Source organism: Pangasianodon hypophthalmus, chromosome 2 (genome assembly GCF_027358585.1).
Source record: "Pangasianodon hypophthalmus isolate fPanHyp1 chromosome 2, fPanHyp1.pri, whole genome shotgun sequence".
In the NCBI taxonomy this organism is placed as follows: domain Eukaryota; kingdom Metazoa; phylum Chordata; class Actinopteri; order Siluriformes; family Pangasiidae; genus Pangasianodon; species Pangasianodon hypophthalmus.
Window position 1 is genome coordinate 28,131,823 of NC_069711.1, and position 11,774 is coordinate 28,143,596.

An 11,774-nucleotide genomic window follows, 5' to 3' on the forward strand; every position below is an offset into this window, starting at 1 on the left:
CTCATCTGTACAATGTGATTAAACAGATCAGGGTTCCAAGCTTCAGCGTTCACTGTCCCCTCCAGCATGCTTACCATCTCGTAGATGTGCTAACTAACCCAGTCGAGTCTCTGCTGTAACTGCAATGAATTCTGGAACTTGGAGTCCAACTTTTATTGCCACCCCTATTAATGGATTCCTCTTTAATACACGCTCTTGCTCTTTTTTTTTTAGGAGCTTACAGCAAAATCTGACCATTATTACTAATGTCTGAGATCACTGAAATATCGTCTCCTATTAAATGCCATTATAACTGTTCTTGCAATGTGTCATATCAGAGTAACACAACCACTAACTTCTCCCAGGAATAACAAAAATAAAATAAAGCACCATCCAACAAATTAATCCCAGAGTCACCAAACACATCTCGAATATTTTAATATAAATGTATTTATGTTATGTTTTACAGGGGAGCTTTCCTTTAGTAACAAAGATTTAACACTGATCATTTTCAAAGTATCAGAATGGGTACAATAAGCTTCTGGATCAACAAGTCCGTCAAATATAGTCTGTTAAGTAGCGGATCAGACGTTTTCCGCAGTCGATATGTATTTGAGAATAAACTGTCTGATCTCGGAGATGTGCATGGTCTCTCTGATGGTGGTGTCGCGGTTGCGAACCAGCAGGAGCCCGTTCTCCAGAGTGTTCTCTCCAACCATCACTGTAAACAGCACGCCCATCTCGTCATACCTACACACAGCACCAAAGACACATGACTGACATACAGTACACAGTATCTGCAGTGGGGGAAACGTAAATGCTGTAAATACACTGAAGATGTTCTCACTTGGTGTGCAGTTTGTCCATGGAGGACTGCGTGGTGTCCATGTATCCAGGCCAGGCGCTGATTTCCATGTCTAGGAATTCGTGAAGCAGACCCTCACACACCTTGGGGAAGATATTTGTAACCCAAATAAAATGTGTGCGGTTGTTAAACTCCTGATGTTAACTTATGTCAGGGCTGCTGTTTTCGAAAATTCATCAACACTTCCTGACCAATCAGAATCAAGAATTCATCAAGAACTCTCCTGATGTAAAGATTTATAACAGTAAGCTACGCTCACTAGGCTAGCTGTACTTGCTAGTGTGTGTTTGTTTGCTGAGTCGCACCGGCTCAAAGACAAAGCTGGGTTAGGAACGCGTAATTGTTGTTGTCGTTGAAAAACCTTGCGAATTCAAACAGGAAATAATGCCAGCTGGAATGTGGTGATAGTTAGACAGAAGTGTCTGAGACTGAGACGGGAGTTTTGCTATAGTGTTTAGACCAATGCCTTTAAAACACAGTCACTTGCCTTTAAGCTCCAAAAAAAATGAGGGATAGAAAATGCGGACTGTCTAATAATATGATGTAATATGATGTGATATGATGGAACATTGAAGCAAGGGACAAAAAAAGACTAATACAAACGCAAAGATGGCAAAAAAGTGAAAAAAAGTGAATTGTGAGGGCATGTTTAGCCCCGCCCTCTTTACATCAAAAGGGGACAAACGGATGTAGGAAAAACAGACTTTGCAAAGTCACAAATTATTATGAAAAACACTGTACTGCATATTTGTGAGACAAACACTAACTTAACATGAAAGCAGACATATTTAGCTGGGAATGTAATCTTAAATTAAGACAAATCAAACAGCAGGTCTGATGAATATTCTGAAGAGGAGAAACAAGATAGCGGCGAAAGAGCACTGCACCATTTCTCCATCGTTATTTACACCATAACGTCATCTACGTCATCTAAACAATTTGTCACTCCCATTCAGGTTTTCGTATGCAGATTTATAGATGAAGAAAAATGAAATTTCTGGTATTCAGTACCTGTCTGAGCTCAGAGGTGGATCCTTTGCCCATGTCCAGGGCTACTTTAACAGGCGCTAACGTAGGATGTAGCTTCAACACCTGGAGGAAACGGAAAAAATCTGATCAGGTGTGCTGGTTTGACTTTTTTCCTGTGCATGCTTATCCTATGCTAAAATGTTCAATGTCTTCACATTTGCTTTCTATTTAAAGCTACATGTTTGTCTTTTTTTAACTGTCTCTGGCAGAAAAACACTATTGCGAGCTACTTGTAGAAAATATTTCACAGTGTTAGGGACATGGGAATGTTTCCACAGACGTTCATTTGCATATTGCATATCATCTCTTAACAGCTGAAGACTTTTCAGCTTTTCAGCTGTTTCTTCTGTACACCACTGGAATAATCAGCAATTATTATATGAAAGCAATTTTAAGATAAATACTATGAGTTTAATGCATGAACTTGGGCAGCGGTTAGGGCTCTGGATTTCTGGTCGGAATTTTGTGATTTGTGAGTTCATATCCCCGTACCGCCACCCCGTCCTTACCCGAGACCGTGAGCATCATCTTCATCACTCAACTCTAATTCGCTTTGAGTAAAACTGTCTGCTGAATTTATTAAAAGGTAAACGCAGATAAACTTTCGTCACTTGCGCACTGACGTACTGTTCTCTGATGAAGTCTCTGCTTGCTGTCCACTTTCTGGATGTGCTGTAAGGAGTTAAAGAGGACAGCCAGGACTCCCCTGTCCACATTCGCACTGAGGGAGAGGATGTGAGGCAGAACGATTTTCTTCCCGTCTCTGCACTGTAGGCAAAATGGACAAGCGTGAATTAGAAAGATTGCAGGAAAGACTGGCACTTTATAAACGCAAACCTGCACATTCAAACAGGAAATAATGACAGCTGGAATGCGATAATTAGACAGAAGTGTCTGAGACTGAGACGGGAGTTTTGCTATAGTGTTTAGACCAACGCCTTTAAACACAGTCACTTGCCTTTAAGCTCCAAAAAAAATGAGGGCTAGAAAATGCGGACTGTCTAACGTAATATGATGTAACATTGAAAGAAGAGACAAAAAAAAGACTAATACAAATGTAAAGATGGCAAAAAAGTGAAACATACAGTACGAATAAGAGTCTAGTATATCATTGCATCACATGAATCACTGCAAATTTGGTTTAATTTAACAATATGGCTTCCATTCTCATTATTCAACAGTCCATAAAATAGCACTTGATCCAGCACATTCTATTATTATGCATTTTATTTTTTTATATAGTGCTCCGATAGCAAGTCACTCGTGTGCACTAGCTTAAAGTCCCAAGATACGAAATCAAGTTTATGAAGCATCATGCTTTGAATTCACTAAATCATGCTTTGAATTTTGGGATTTTGATTTGTTGAATGATTAAAATCATGTTTTTGTTAATTCGATGCGTTCACCTATAAAGAAAACTGAAAAAGATAAACTGACCAAGCACTCATCCTCTACACTTACAGCTCACTTTACATGTTGTTCATAGTTTTAGCCATAAATAATTCAGTCCTTGAAATAAGCAATGTCTTTCTGATTAAGATTCTCTGATTTAATGTGCGAAAAACACTTTTAAGCAAGTATTTTGATCTGAATATGTATTCAGCAGGAAATACACTGCCACTCACCTGTAGTTCAGCTTGACTGCCCGTGTGGTTCCTGAGCAGCTCAGCGTCACTGAGCATCCACAGTGTTTCCAGCGTCTCTGTGCCCCAGGGGAACTGATAGAGCACCTTCACTCCACGGAGCGTGCTTTTGTTTAGCTCGTCATCCCGAACGTCACACACGCTGAAGTCAGATGGCCCTAAAGCAAACTGTAGCAAAGGCTTAATGGCTTTAATCACAGGATATGGAGTCAAATCAAGTGGCTTTATTGTCATTTCAACCATATACAGCCAGTTAGTACACAGTGAAACGAAAAAACGTTCCTCCACGACCAAGGTGCTACATAAAACAAACACAGAACTACAGGAGACCACATATATTTACATAAAGTGCACAGTGTAAACGTGTGCAAACAGCGCAAGACAGTATAAAACTACCAAAACAAGACAATGGGCACAGTAAGTTACAGTGCAGCACTGACTAGTACACAGTTCTAGTAGAAAGTCAATCAGCTGACAGTAGTGCAAAAGAGTAACAATATGAGTTGCTGTAAATGTAAACATAAGGAGTAGCAGCCGGGTAGAGAGTATAAAGTATAAAGATTATATACAGAGAGATTACTTTGTGCCAAAAGTATTACCACCAGGAAAGCATTTCCGAGCCCTGATAACAAAAACTGCACAACATCGAAGCAGCTTCTTTCCACTGGCAAGCATTCGCTGATCACCACAATGCCGACCTGCCAGTAACAAGCAATCTGCACTAAACGTTATTACGAATAATTCTCTTTCTAGTTCCTGCACTAGATACTTGCACATTATTATTATTATTATCATCATCATTATTATTATTATTATTATTTATTTTTAACTATTTTACAAGTTAAATATTATTCTTATTTAAAACAGCATTAACAGAATAGTACTATTTATTAATATTTACTAAATCCGCACTGTATATCGGTACTGTCAGACTGCTGCTGCCACCATCCATATATCCATATATATATATACAGTTAAGTCATATATATATATATACAGAAGGCAGAAAGACCCACAAACAAGCAGCAACTGAAGGTGGCTGCAGTGAAGGTCTGGCAAAGCATCTCCAGGGAGGAAACTCAGCATTTGAGTTTTGTGAACATGGGCTCCAGACTTCAGGCAGTCATTGACTGCAAAGGATTTTCATCCAAGTATTAAAATTATGGTTATATTTACAATTATGTCACTTTGTCCAAATACCTCTGAGCCCCTGAAAATGGAGGTACTTTGTTGAAAACGGCTGTAATTCCTAAATGGTAAATGCCATATTTTTGTGGAATCTCTTAAAATAAAGCTGAAAATCTACACTTCGATCACATCTTGACTGTTTTATTTCAAATCCATTGTGGTGGTGTATAAAGGCAAAATCACAAAAACTTTGTCATTGTCCAAATACCCAAATACTTCCAGACTATATATATATATATATATATATATATATATATATATATATATATATATATATTCTTATACACTTTTTTTAAAAAATCCCTTCATACATTTTTATGTATATATTTTTATGTATATATTTTGTTATATTTAATATTTTTCTATATTTTCTTTTTTATGTCAGAACAGTGGTATAAAGCATTTCACTGCAAGTCATACTGTGTATGGTTATGCATGTGACAAATAAAATTTGAATATTTTATTGATTAATATTGTCATTATTATATATCACTGCTATATTATACATCACAATTGTTCCACTCTATTTAATGCACCCTGAATTGCATCCAGCTACTATTTCTATCTCCACCGTAATGTAATTACAACTGAGCCTACCATTTCCGCTTAAGGTGTAATATTTGTATATTAGGATGGTAATTGTGTTGTGCTGTCTGAGACGTGTGTGTCGAACGTATCATGTTGTGGCCAAACACCACCAAAAATTCCTAATGAATGTAAATGTATATGGTGAATAAAATGATACTGATTCAGCAAAATCCACAAGTAATATATCAAATTCTCAAAAAAAAGGACAACGTGTTTGTGTTCAAGAGTGTTCACCTTTCTCCACCACTGCAGTCTGTGTCGTGTCCAGTAGTCGAGCCACTGTGAGGACGTCCGGGGGGAACAGAACCACGTCAGCGACGCCTCCGTCACCTCTGAAGAGCTATCACACAGCAAGACAAGGCAAATCTGCTTTACATGACCGGGTCTGTATTACACAGATTCCCAATTAGCCACTTCAATTCTAATTACTGGACAGATTTAGTATTTGAATGAATTTGAATATTAATGAGCCTCTCTTTTATTTTCCTTCCGCAGACAGTACGAACATCAGAGTTTGTTTTTACTTAAACCACACAAACCACATCTTTCTTAAGCAAAGTGAACCACGAGTCAAAGTCAAAGTCTTATTGGTCATTTGCACAGGTGACACGTTGAAATTCTTATGGTAGCTCCACTCACAAATACCAGACATATATTAACATATAAAATTTACTAAACAATATATACAAGTGCAAATGCAATATCAAGGATATCCACGGAAAAAAAAGGATATACTTTCAGGATGCAAAAATACACAGAAATACACAAGAGACACACAAAAATATATATAAATATGGGTGGGGAGTCAATACTATAATTTTAGCGTCAGTCTTAAGATGGAAGATCTTGAAGAACATTAATTTTATTTATTTATCCATGGTGATGTTTAACATTTCTTGCTCTAAATTGTAAAAAGGTACTTTCTGCTATTAAGTATAATACCATTTTTAAAGTGTGTACTTGTGAACTGACAAAAATCAATACATAATAATTCAAAAAATTCTACAGGGTGTCCCAAAAGTCTCCATACACAGTGGAAATTAACACTTTTTTAGCAAAACGTCTTCCAAAATGTTAGTTTTAGTCTTAAAATGCTAGTTAGTCTTCCAAAATGCTTAGTTTATATTATATATTTTTTTCAGATAGCCTTTAAAAATGCCTTTGACAGAAGAAGAATGTATTGAAATTATTCTCATGGCTGGATCAGGAAGCTGTCACAAGGTTGCTATGGACTTTAACAGGAAACATGGCAAGCACATCACACACGACACTTATTAACAAATTCAAAAAGACCGTTAGTGTTGCAGAGAACCGAGAAGTGGACGTCCATGAACATCCACTGACGAGGACACAGTGGACGTGATGCTGGAAAACATAGTCCCCTATGTATGGAGACTTTTGGGACACCCTGTATATGTATTTTCTGTCCATTATCCTCGGCGAGGTGAGGCTCATATCCACACAAGCATCCAGGTTAATATTACAAATCAAGGTTGATTGTGAGAAAGGTGAAAAGCTGAAACCTCACCAACCGATTGCATCCGAGTCGCCGTCTTCAGGCCGGTAACACAGACCAGTTTCAGCCAGACCAAACGGCAGCTTCCTGTTCGTGAGCTCCAGGGACGGGACGTACTGCGCCAAAGCACCTGCAGATCCCAAAGCAAAGGAACAAATCATTTAAACAATGAGCTTAATGAGTTTCAAGAGACTCAGCTCCTGCATTCTGTAAACCGCCATAAGCCGTGTTAAATATTTCTCGCTATAATGCAGACAATTTCAGCATTCTGGATGTGACAGTTGAACTCAAACTGACAGCTTGCCCGTTAGGTCATGTGATCGCATCCAAATTTTCAGAATGAAATACGATTAAATGTATCGTTTTAGGAAAATAATCCACAAAAGAGATCTGTGATGCGAACTGACGCAAAGCAGAGTTACTGTTACCACCCCGAAGGTGACTATTTGCCTAAAACGAGTGTTTTATACAACTTACACCACAACAAATTGCCAACAGTTACACTTTTTGATCCATTAAAAAAAAAGGAAATCATACTTTTTATCTGTTTATAGTTACAGTTAATGTTGCGGAACATCCACAAAACAAGTTAGTTCCTGATATCACTTACGTTATAACAGCTATAAAGTGCTATACCTTCTCCACCTCTCTTTATTCACACTCCTGATGGTAATGTCACAAAAAATTTTTTTAAAAAAAGTCGCGGCTTGTCATGTTACTAAGAAACCAGCAAGCACTAACTCCTCCTTCCTGAAGATTCTACCATTTCAGAAAACGTTACGCAGCACTGACACTGGAGACTCCTTCCATAAATACTGAATAAACATCTCCTTACAGAAAACATCATCACCATCAACAGTTACATGTTTTCCTTTGTTAAAATAACAACTTTTTATACAGTTGTTTATTATTAGCCTTAGATCATGTAGCGCACACAACATGCAAGTCTCTGTGTACGCTGTTCCTACAGAAACGAGAACATTAACGAGAACGAAGAGCACATTAATACAAATCTTGCAGCAGGAAATTCTGTCAGAGCTTCTGTTGTAGAAAATGAATTAACACCTTTTTCACCAAGCAGAATCGAGAATTCAACAGCACTGTGGTATGTTACAGATTCATAACAGTTTATCAGAGTCATATAGGTCACATGACACAGACAGGATTATTAGGAGGCACACTGACATCAAATTCTCTGATCTTTAAAGCCCTTGACACAAAACGTTACATATACATAATAATTAAAGAGACTTGAGCGAACTTTTGAAGTGCATACATTATGGAGCAAACGTAATACGTTTCCTCCTCAAGTATTTCATTTAAATCTTACACTTTATATCGAGAAGTGGTAGCTCAGTGGTTAAGATGTTGGACTTCTGATTAGAAGGTTGAGAGTTCAAATCCCAGTGCTGCCAGGCTGCCACTGCTGGGCCCTTGAGCAAGACCCTTGAGCAAGACCCTTAACCTTCAACTGCTCAGTTGTATAAAAGAGATAATTGTAAGTTGCCCTGAATTAGGGCATCTGTCTTTATCCAGAGTGTGCTGTAAATGCAAATAGTGAAAATAAAAGGTGTAGAGCACCATTTCTCAACTCCAGCATCAAGGTTTCCTCTCTGCCAACACGCCAGAGCATCACCTAATTACTAAACACTGGGTCAGGTCAGTATGACAAGGAGGATCAAAATATAATGACATATCATGACTGATGTCAAGATGTTACTTCCTCTGGCCTAAATCCTGGAAATGCTTACATAACAAAATGTGGATTCGTTTACCTATAAAGACAACGAAATGTGTCTTTGAGCTGCTTCGGGGAATTTCTATCATCATGTGACAGTATAAATGATGTCTGATGTTTGTTAAGTGATGCCTCTGCAGCTATGTGTGGAGCAGGAAAACCTTATTTATAAACCTTAAGCTTATATAAGTTGATAATAGTTAATATATACTCTATCTGATAGAGCTGGGAAAATGAGTTTTTTTACGCTTTTGGCAGAGTGTGGTTTTGTTTGTAGAGTATCTTCTGCATGGTTGCCATTTCTTGGTTGGCATGCACAGGGCCGTCTCTCGCTCATGATGGGTTTGTGTTGGCACTTTTGGTCTGACTGCGTGCCCAGCTGCAGCCTTGCGATGGCCTCTTGATCTAGCCATGACAGTGATTTTGATGCTTTTATCCTTTTGATATAGATCGAGTATGGTGGCTTATTGAGGACATTTTGCTGGGGAGTTTTGGCTTTACCTATGTATGGACACTCTGATACTCTGTGTTTTATACAGAAATTTCAACACTATTATCATTATTATTATTATTATGTGAAACATGATCTCAAAGATACTTTTACAGAAAAATACTTTGTATGATGTGTAATTTTGTGTAAATATTATCTAAATATTGTGTAAATGTGTGTATATGTACAGATATCTGTGCACTACATACATACTTTGTGTTTTGAATGGTTGTGTGATTGTTCAGAATCAGAATCAGAATGAGCTTTTATTGCCAAGTGAACTCACACACACACACACACACACACACACTCACACACACACAAGGAATTTGACTTGGTATGAAGCTTTCAGAACACACATACCAATAAGACAGTGAGACATATAATAAATAATAAAAATTAAAAAAGTAAAATAATTATATAATTAAATAATACACATTATAATAATAATATGAGTATGTATGTGTGTGTACATATATATATATATATATATATATATATATATATATATATATATATATATATAGACACACACACACACACACTGTACAGTAGACACAATAGGCTTAAACGGAATGGATATATGTACCGACGTGATATGATGTGATATGATGTGATGTGATATGTTGGTAATGAGTGTTGAAATGATTCAGTAGAGTTTGGTTTAAAAAGTACGAAAAGCTTAACTCCTGCAGAGCCCTGAGGTTCTTTAGGACTGGAGTTGAGAACCCCTGGCTCCTTTTCCTCACTGTTCCTTGATCTCACCCACCTTGAAGGAGACTGGTCCGAAAAGGTTGTCTCTGCTGAAGAAGCTCACTCACTCTCTCACCCAGCTGCTCTTTAGTCAAATCCCTTTGGTTGAGAAGATCCTCAACCTCTCCTGCACCCTTAGCTCCTATCCCATGAAGGGTGCTTATCCCAAACACCTGAGGTCTTGATCTGACCACTGCAGACCACCACTGCTCTAACATGTTCCTCTTCAGATCCACTCCTAAGGGTCCATATGCACAGGTTTTGCCTTTGAGTAAAGACACAGCATGATGGTGATCTGGAGGGATGAAGAACCGCCGCTGTAACAGCTGCAGCATGCCACTGGCTGGATCAGACCCTCCATCACTGCTCTTCCCGTACTGTTTATATAACTGCAGCAGCTCATGGAGAGGGGAAATGTTACAGTTCACACGGCTGAAAACACTAAGTCGCCTTCTGATACAGTAAGTAAGCATCCTGGAGTCTGTGCTAACTTAATTTAACTCCAGCTGGCCTTCTTCACCATCTCATGTCTTATCTATTATAATACAGAGAAAAGCTTTTCACGTGTCGCCCTCAAATATGCGTCACAAAGCGAGCGCACAGAACCGAACTTTTTAACCTGACACTGTTTTCATAACACTACACGTGGACGCAGAGACCGTAACGCGACCCGGAAGTACTACGTGACTTCCGGATATGTGACTTTTATTATTTATATGTGTTATTTTTCTTGGGACTGTCTTCAATGTACTTTAATTATACTAAATATTAATCTAACTGAAATTATACCTTTTATGCTTAGTCATAATTGTGGCAGGAGGGAAATTATATATTTGCAGTAATTAATTAGAACAACTGCTTTGAAATGTTTAAAAAAATAAAGTAACATATTGAAAAAGACTCATGTTAATGTTGGAAAGAAAATAGTTTGATAAATTAATAATAAGCTCTCTAAGCGTTCTCATCTGTCATGTTTAGAGAGCCAGACTAACAAAATGGTACTGTAATATTTCTTATCTATTTATGTTTTATCTATACACAAGTTCAAGAACTGTCATTTTGTGGGTTAGTGACTTGCTCCTGACGGTGAGTGAATATCGCCATCTAGCGGAGACTCTTTGCCACTGCACGAGCGGTTTAAGATGGAGCAGAAATCTCGAATAACAAACCTGAGTGTCCTGGAGGCCGTGTCAGTGCGATCCAGAGCCGTGACCACCACAGACACTCAGGGAGACACGCCCCCATCACCCTCCCATATGGCCACACAGCCCTCTCCCCCGCCCCCCATAATCACATATGGCCAAATTCCCCCCTCCCAATAATCACATATGACCAAACTGCCCCCCTCAGTAATCACATATGGCCAAATTGCCCCCCTCAGTAATCACATATGGCCAAATTGCACACCCCCTCAGTAATCACATATGGCCAAATTGCACACCCCCCTCAGTAATCACATATGGCCAAATTGCCCCCCCTCAGTAATCACATATGGCCAAATTGCACACCCCCTCAGTAATCACATATGGCCAAATTGCACACCCCCTCAGTAATCACATATGGCCAAATTGCACACCCCCCTCAGTAATCACATATGGCCAAATTGCCCCCCCTCAATAATCACATATGGCCAAATTGCACACCCCCTCAGTAATCACATATGGCCAAATTGCACACCCCCCTCAGTAATCACATATGGCCAAATTGCACACTCCCCTCAGTAATCACATATGGCCAAATTGCCCCCCTCAACAATCACATATGGCCAAATTGCCCCCCCTCAATAATCACATATGGCCAAATTGCCCCCCTCAACAATCACATATGGCCAAATTGCCCCCCTCAATAATCACATATGGACAAATTGCCCACTCCCAATAATCACATATGACCAAATAACCCCCCTCAATAATCACATATGGCCAAATAACCCCCCTCAATAATCACATATGGCCAAATAACCCCCCCTCAATAATCACATATGG

The 11,774-nt window shown here is 38.7% G+C and overlaps 1 protein-coding gene across 1 annotated transcript; it reads right to left on the minus strand.

The window, feature by feature from the left end:
• Window positions 1–392: 392 nt before the first annotated feature.
• On the minus strand, window positions 393–10,476 carry polg2 (polymerase (DNA directed), gamma 2, accessory subunit). The gene is made up of 8 exons (XM_026933029.3): window positions 9,806–10,476; window positions 6,821–6,938; window positions 5,527–5,632; window positions 3,499–3,684; window positions 2,501–2,641; window positions 1,856–1,936; window positions 827–927; window positions 393–729 (listed from the first exon to the last, which is right to left on the minus strand). The coding sequence occupies exons 1-8, from the start codon at window positions 10,260–10,262 to the stop codon at window positions 564–566; spliced, it is 1,356 nt and encodes a 451-aa protein (XP_026788830.3). The 5' UTR covers window positions 10,263–10,476; the 3' UTR covers window positions 393–563.
• Between the last annotated feature and the right edge of the window lie 1,298 nt (window positions 10,477–11,774).

What these genes read in the sequence shown, in the direction of transcription:
- polg2 (XM_026933029.3), bottom strand. Translation starts at nt 10,262, where the DNA reads ATGCTTACTTACTGTATCAGAAGGCGACTTAGTGTTTTCAGCCGTGTG. An exon ending in TCGGACCAGTCTCCTTCAAG is followed by an intron (nt 6,939 to 9,805) that starts GTGGGTGAGATC and finishes TGGGATCTGCAG; the next exon opens with GTGCTTTGGCGCAGTACGTC. An exon ending in GCAGTCAAGCTGAACTACAG is followed by an intron (nt 2,642 to 3,498) that starts GTGAGTGGCAGT and finishes TTTTGCCTACAG; the next exon opens with TGCAGAGACGGGAAGAAAAT.